The sequence below is a fragment of the Abramis brama genome, assembly GCF_963993115.1.
Source record: "Abramis brama genome assembly, chromosome: 6".
NCBI lineage: Eukaryota > Metazoa > Chordata > Actinopteri > Cypriniformes > Leuciscidae > Abramis > Abramis brama.
Window position 1 is genome coordinate 21,819,878 of NC_139968.1, and position 8,411 is coordinate 21,828,288.

The following is an 8,411-nucleotide window of genomic DNA, read 5'->3' on the forward strand; positions in this document are numbered from 1 at the left end:
TCTCTGGAGCATTTGATAAAGAAAATCTTACATGAAAGAGAAAAACTAAAGTGAAAAGTGCCAAGGCCATAAAATCTGCCGGAGTGAAGACATTAAACACTCAAATTACAGGTTAGCTTTATGATGTTTCCCTCCAAATGAACATGCTGAGGTGATTGTAGCGGCAAGCCTTGGGTTATAGCTTTGCTGTTAGGAGTGTGAATATGAGGAGCTGTAAACCACATGCTAACTGTTGCATGCGCCCTGATTGGTTCCCTGTGGTGTTTACTGGCCCACTGCAACAAAAAACAGGCCGACTTGCAGCAGCTTCCATCTTCAGTCAAGCAATACACTGAGGTTCAACTCCGAGGGCTCCACCTAATGAAAGTAAAAGGAACTGCAGTGAAACAAGCTCTTCAAACCTGTTTAATCAGTCAAATGTCACCGCGAGACACTGCTGTAGATTCTTATGTCACTGGGCTATGGTGCTTTAGGGCTGAATCAGAATACAGCAGAATTCTTTTTTTATTTTTCATATTCCACTTCTGATTTGTCAAGATATAAATCTTGAACAGCTTTTGAAATCCATTTTACCTCTGGAATGTGGCAGTTAAACTGAGTATTCAATAAAAAATGTTAGGTGGGACTTTTAAAAGTGGGATCTATGTGACAGGTGGCTGGGGAAAATCATTTTATTAGTAGTAGTAGTAGTAGTAATAGTAGTACATTTGTTATTATTATTATTTTATTTTTTTGCAATAAGATTCACAGTGAAACATTCACAATGACACCAGGAACTATGGATGCATCACTTTTTTTTATTATTATTATATATAATTATTTATATATATTTTTTAAATTATTTATAACTAATATGTTTAATTTGTTTTTATTCAAATTTTATAATAAAAGTGTTTTTTATCATTTTCTGACGTTTTTATTTTTAGCTTTACCTCCATCTAACGAGCATTAAAAGTTAAGCTTTAAAAACACTACTTTTATAACACCGTTAAATGTAATCTTCAGCAAATCGCAAAATAAAATTTATTTTCATACTGTACATTGTAATGTTGTGTTGTAATGATACCTCAAACACAATAATTATTTATAATTTAGTTATAAATAATTGTTAGTTTAAAATTATTTATTTATAGTTATAGATTTATGTTTAATTTGTTTTATTTTTACTCATTTTATAATAAAATTGTTTATTTAATTTTTGTATGTATTTATTTAAAAAAAAAATAGCTTTGCCTTCATCTAATGATCATTAAAAGTTAAGCTGCAAAAACACTAATTTAGTAATACTGTTAAATGTAATCTTTAGGAAATTAATAAAATAAATATACATTTTCATACGGTTGCCTATGGTCACTTTTTAGCTTTTAGTGTTTTATTTTTATTTTATTTGAACAAAATAATATAGCTACCATTTATTACCGTACCATGGAAATAATATAATATCTGACATAATTGTAAACATTTCCAGGAACATATATTAAGAAAGTATGTTGATTCATATGATGTTGATTCAAGATTAATTTATGTTTTCGTAATCTTACATTATTGTCTTTTTTGCAGTCCTATGTGGATCTCCGCCCACCGTGGACAACGCTTTCCTGATTGGTCGGAAGCGTTCGCACTACGACATACACTCTGTGGTGCGTTACCAGTGTGGTGACGGTTTCCTCCAGCGCCACATCCCCACTACCAAGTGTCGTGCCAACGGCAAATGGGACCGACCCAAGATCATCTGTACAAAGTGTGAGTGTCCAGATTTTATTAGCTAAAAGTCAATATAAAGAACCGAATCGCCGAATTCATTCACACTTGATACTTGTATTCTCAGCACGGAGATCTCACCGCTACAGACGCCACCACCACAACTCCCACCACGAGCGCAGAAAGCACAAGAGGCACGGGTCAGGAGGTCATCGAGGTCAACATGAGGGTCACGGCCATTTCTAACCAAATAATCCCCTCCTTTCCCCCAGCCTTTCGCCTCTTTGATATTCGACGGCCTTTCACCTCCCCCCCCCCTTCTCGCCTGGGTCAGCTTACCCCCATTACGATCAGAGGGGGCACTGCTGGACCCCGCAAGGACTATAACAATTTTACTTTTTCCGTCTCTTTATCCGTTAATGTACCATCTCATTTTAGTGAATCAACCATGAGGAAAGTTCTTTCGTACCTTCAATGTAGAAAACACTCTAGGTAACTGTTTATGTATTTTTACATAAGCATTAATTGAGCAGGAGAGTTGGTACTACATGTAAATATTGTATTTCTTTTCAAAATGCAGGATCAAATCAAAACAGTCCAGGAAATGCTTGGTATCCGTTTGCTCATGCAGTATTTCTTGACCGTTTTGCCGTTGGTTTGCTCTTTGTAAGACATTGACTTCATTTATACAGTATTTCTGAGTATTGATGTGTTTTGGGTTGCGAGGAGTGGTGCTCATCCTGATTTTCAGAGCGCAAACTGTGCAATTCACGCAAAAGTAAAAATCCCCCTCATGTTGTTCTAAACCCGTAAAACCAGTGAATGGCGACATTTACAAACAAAAAAAAGCAGCATAAAAGTAATTGTTCGTTGTTTTCTGAAGATTTATGCGAGAAACGGCGTTATTGTTAATCTTCACTCAATGGTAGCTTTGTGATGTTTGATGTAAAATCTGGCAGCTTGATGAGAAACAAGATTTCAGACCCATATCTGTGGAGTTCTCTGCGAATAATCATTTAAATTTGGGGTTTTCCTCACGTAAACTTACTGAATACCTTGATAAGGAGAACATAGAATACATATAGTCATATGAACCACTTTAATGATCATTTTACTGTGCTTTTCATAATTTTAGGAGCTACATTCATTTTTACACTGTAAAAAATTATATGATCAATAAGTTATGACAACATGTTTTTACATTAAAACTCATACTGAACTACTTTAACTCATCAAAAAATAGTGATTTTCAAAAAAATTATAAGTTATACAAGATTCAACTCTTTTTTTAAGACAGTTTAATGTGATTTAAGTTGAAATGACTTAAATATCTAAGTTGACTGTACTTAAAAATTTAAAGCAGCATTTTTTTTACAGTGTATTGTATGGAAAAGAGCAGCTTGGACTCTCTACAAAGTTAATTCTTTTGTGCTTCACAGACAAAAAAGGTAATACGGGTTTGGAAAGACATGAGGGTGAATAAATGATGACAGACTTCTCATTTTTGGGGTTGAAATATTACGCTAAGTCCTTAAACAGCCCTTAACACAGAAGAATTTCAACCCTTGACTGAAAATTTCTTATCTTTCACAGGTATCGACTTGACAAGAATTAGATAAAATATGCCACTGTAAAATCCCCCTACTAGTGGTCCCTCTATCTGTAATTGATAGTCTGTGTCATGATCTCCTACTTTTTCTCCTACTGAAATTGTCCTGTCAGAGCCTGTCGGCGAGAAAAAGAGCGAGAATTAGAGCGACAGAAAGAGAGGTTCGACTCTTCTTAATTGCACTCGGCTATATCTACGCCACATCAAGCTGAGCCAGTGACAATGCTTTTAACAGCCTCGGGGGTCGAACGCTACACCCATAATTAACTTCTCAATGTAGCACAGTTGGGGAAGAAATAAAATAAGGATGGGTTCCCATGGGTGGGACAAGAACGAAAACAAAGAATCCAGATGGTGCGATATCACATACAGGTTAGATGTTAAAAGTGCTCATGGGTAAATTTCAGAGACAGGGATACCTCCAGCACTGAAGATCAAGCGGTTAAAAAGGAAAGGCTCATGCAGAAGAAAGCCAGTTGAGATGCAGCATTTGGCCTTCTGTTCTCCTCAGAGCGAAAGATGTGGTCTGGGCTCACTGTGGGTTTGAAAAGCACACTTTTTTTTCTGTCCTACCAGGTGCGTGTCCTGTTTTTCAAATAGTACTGCGACAGCTGACTCAAAAATGAGGGCTTGCGCCTTTTTCTCTGCCCTCTCAACCATCCTCTTTACCTTAAAAAAGGGCAGAGTCTTTATTTTACAGAGCATTTTTTCTAACGCTGAGGTTCGGGCTTATCTCTCGCTGTTCCTTTTCTCAATTTCCCCATGAGATTGCGAACGTAGCCCACTTCTCCGCCAACTTCTTTTCAACGTCAGTGCTCCCTCATCTTTCCTTCTCTACCTTTATCCACCTTTTTTAATGAAATAGCCCAAAATTCCGAGACTGTGAAAAGCCAATAGTCTGAATATCTGAACAATTAATCTTTTTTTTTCCAAGCAAGCTTAATTAATGTTGAGGTTATTGCCCCTTTTTTTGATAAAGAAGCAATTGACTTAAAGAAAAGGATGATTTTAATTTTGAAAAAGCTGTTTTTGAACATTATGAAGTTTAGCCAAAAGTTGAAGAAAGTGTATTAATGGGTAAATTTCTATCTAGGTCACATTTCACACCATTTAATGAAATTGTTCGAAAAAAATTAGTAGTATTTTAGTACAAATACAACACTGTAAAAATGTATAAGTTATGACAACATATGTTTTTACATTGCTATAACTCGGCAAAATAAGTTCAGCAATTTTCAAATTTCAACTAATTTTTTTAGATAGTTTAATGTAATTTAAGTAGAAATTACTTAAACATCCAAGTTGATTGTACTTAAAAAATTAAGGCAGCAACTTTTTTTGCAGTGTATTGTTGTAATTGTTATTTTATGATTTTTTAATTCATTTCATATTTTGCATTTCATTAATGGGAATTTGAGAGGAAAAATGTACTTAATTTTCCTGAAATGAAATGTCAAATAATGTCACAATGCAAAAACAAATTCTCATCCCTAAAGCAAAATACCCTTTAAAAAAACAACATGTTTTAACATTGCTTTAACTCGTACAAAACTTGAAAATTTCTTAACTTATTTTAATAAGTTATACAAGATTTAACTCATTTTTTAAGTCAGTTTAATGCAATTTAAGTTGAAATGACTTAAACAAATCAAGTTGACTGTACTTTTTTTCTCTTGATTTTGGGGCGAAAAAAGACCTGGACATATTCTGAACGGGTTTCTGGTGCATGATTTGCATTGAACAGGAGGTGTATCAGTGTTGTGCAATTTGTCTGTCAAAATTGGAGTCTCGTTCTGATATCCAGTATCCTAATAATCCATATTAGCTGCTAATGTACCTCTATATATCACACTAATAGCTCTTTACAGCCCTCAGCTCAGGCTAGCAAAGGAAGGCAGATGGCTAACAATGTGGCAACTTAATTGCGAGGCTTGATTATAAAAATGAACCTTTAAACAAAGAATGTTCACAGCTGTCTTTTGGCAGGCATTCTGGAGAACCGTAAGAGGCAGCTGCGGGATTTTCTTGTGGCAAGTTTTCTGACTAATTGCCACAGAGCAATTGCTATCCCAGAGGTTGTTATGCTAGCTGCACCTCCCCTTTGTAGTTACATTTGTGGAACATAGTCTTATTTAGGCTTGTTTGCATGACTCATTCAGCCAGATTTGTCGAGTTCCTCACAAGCAAAATATGCAAAATACTCTTGCGCATCTCACAATAGCCGGCAACACTTTGTTTGCTATCTCCCGCTGCAGCCGACTGGTGTTTTTCCATTCACTCTGTTTTGGTACAATGTGCACGTTGTGACGAGAGTTTTAACCTTGTCCTTTTCGTATTTACATGATTGTTGGAGGTAAAGAGGAAGCTGTGGAGGTGAGACAGGAGCACGATGTCCTCTGTTTAATCAGGACTGCAGGTAACACGCCACATCCATCATCCCCTTCTAGACTTTCGCAGCAAGAGTAGCACATCTGAATTTTTAGTGCGTTATCTTCGTCTGCTGGAAATGTCTTTGATTGGACGGTGTCAGAAAGGGAATTACCATGACAAAGAAGCCAGTTCATCTGCCGGTGGCAGTGCGGATTCTTCTGGAAATCACAGCTGCTTAGTATACTTAACCCGAACCTCCGGCGTTCCCTGTTCACCTAAACCATGCTTACATAGTCTGCCCTTTACCTCATAAAAAACTCTATTGGCACATAATCCTATCTGTAAATTCCATCCTGGCTGGCCGTCATATCATTAAACCCAACTTTGGGATGTTAGCGCTGTCTGAGAGGACCTTAAAGAAGACTCTATGATACAGATTAAGATACTTTAAGGCTTTTTTTAGGTTTCCATGCTCCTGTGTGTATGAGTTACACCTCAGATCATGAGACATATTGAGGAGAGGTGTGCTATTACTTTTCTAAGTGGTCAGACTTTCGGAAAAAAATCACGTAAACTCACATTGAAGGTGCGCGCTTTCGACTTGGACTAAAAAATAACCACCCAAAACAACCTGGCAACAATGATAGCAATGTGTTAAATACCATTCATCATTCTACTGAGTTTTGCCCAGGTAAATGCCACACTTTATCTTTGGCTTTACATTATATCCAGTTGGACTGTGAGGTTTTCGAACTTATTAGATCATCCAGTCGCATACCTTTTTGTGATTTTTTTTATTTTATTTTACTGTTTACTTTGCCTCTAAAGAACCAAGCCTATGATTTTTTTGTTAAAGCTGTTTCTTTCTGTATATTTATTATTCGTTATTAATGACCCAGCATTCCCTGCTGTTAAAAGCAGTAAATCCATTCCTTCAGCAGTAGCAAAACAACCTTTTGGCACCACTCCTCAGCTCTGTGATGTACAGACTTTGTTTTCAATTCTTGATGTTTTCCTTTATTTTATTATGTATGTATGTATTTATTTATTTATTTTTCACTTTTTTAAAATGAAAACTGGATGTGTTTGAGTCCCCGGACCTTAGTCACACAGGCTAATTCTCTATCTGTTCTCCAACCCAAGGCAGAAAACACTCCTGCTGCTGCATCAAACATTAAACACCGTCTTCTACATTGAGTTACTGTTGTTTCTTAAAACATTTTCTTCAGCAGGATGAGCGAGTTAGGCTGTGTGAATGCTGTCCATGTGTGTTATTCAATATTTATTGATGTTCTTATGAATTCTAGTTCTGTCATTGTATCATATTCTTTATCAAACATGTGTTCAATTAAAAACATTGGATGGGATCGGTAATATTATTTAATTGCTTATATATTTTGCTGTTGTTTTTGTTGCAAAGAAATTACTCATTCATACTTCACCCCAAAAATGTCATTCCAAACCTGTATGAATTTCTTTCCCCTCGTAGAACACAAAGGGAGAAATTTTGAAGAATGCTCACGCTGCTCTTTTCCATACAATGTAAGCATATAGTGACCAAGAAAGCCATACAGGTTCGGAACGACATGAGGGTGAGTAAATGATGCTAAGAATTATCCCGTTTTAACAAACTTTAATTATGTAATCATTAAAACTTAAGGGCCTCTGGAAAAAAAATGCAAAGTTACAGATAATTTTATGCACATTTATAAAAAATTTAAGTTGTTTGGTTTGGCCAGGATATTTTTTTTCGCATCGCTATATCTTATTTTGCCACTACAAATGTGTTTTTTTCTCTCCATCACTGGACGCAAGTTCTTCTTAACAAGCAGTTGGCTCTCAAGAAGTGTGTGGTGAATAATTCATACACGCAGCGTATCTCTGACTACCTCTGCTTTATCTCTTCATGTCAGATTCAAGGTCTTTGATGTTCCATCCTCACGCTGAGGCGCGAGACATTGTAAATATTCCTGTATCTGCTCCTGTACGGAGCTATGATTCTCACGTTTAATAATCAGGCGAGATCAAGACTCAGAAGTGCACAGAAACGCAACAAAACAAGGTGTTAGACGTGCAACATCAGAGGTCTATTCATCCAGACATATACAATTTTAAAATAAATTGTGCATAATGAAAAAGCACCCTGTTGAGATCAAGTTTCACCTCAAATAGGTCAAATAAATGTTCATAAATACAGCTCATAAAGGCACAGTTCAACCAAAAAGGTAAATTATGTAAGTACTTACTCACTTTCTTCTTCTTTTTTCCATAAAAGGACAGTTCATAGTTCCAAAAACACAAAAATGTGGTCCATTTGATAGTTTTGTATGAGGAACAAGAAGAAATTATAAGGGTTGGTTCACTAAAAAATTCAAATTGCCATCATGTAATTAGCCTCATGCTGTTTCAAACCCAAATGCTGTTTTGTTTTTTTCTTTAAAAGTACAGTTCATAACTCCAAAAACAAACATTTGGTACATATGACTAATGCACCATATTGCAAGTCATCTGAAGTCATACCATAATTTTGTGAGGAACAGCATGAAATTTAAAGGGATAGTTCATACAAAAATGAAAATTCTGCCTTTACTCACCCTCATTTCGTTCCAAACCCATAAGACTTCTGTTCATCTTCAAACCACAAGTGAAGATATATTTTAATGAAACCTAATTTCTATCCATTCCACAAATACGCTGATGCTTCAAAAATGTTATAAAGAGAGCGTGAAAG

The 8,411-nt window shown here is 35.9% G+C and overlaps 1 protein-coding gene across 1 annotated transcript in view; it reads left to right on the top strand.

Moving 5' to 3' along the window:
* ncanb (neurocan b) overlaps positions 1-6,871 on the top strand; it is a 120,128-nt gene extending 113,257 nt beyond the window's left edge. Inside the window, exons 14-15 of the mRNA XM_084117990.1 lie at positions 1,561-1,743; positions 1,829-6,871. Coding sequence (XP_083974116.1) covers positions 1,561-1,743; positions 1,829-1,947 — 302 coding nt within the window. The 3' untranslated portion in view covers positions 1,948-6,871. The remainder of the gene's footprint in view (positions 1-1,560; positions 1,744-1,828) is intronic.
* The last annotated feature ends 1,540 nt before the right edge of the window (positions 6,872-8,411 follow it).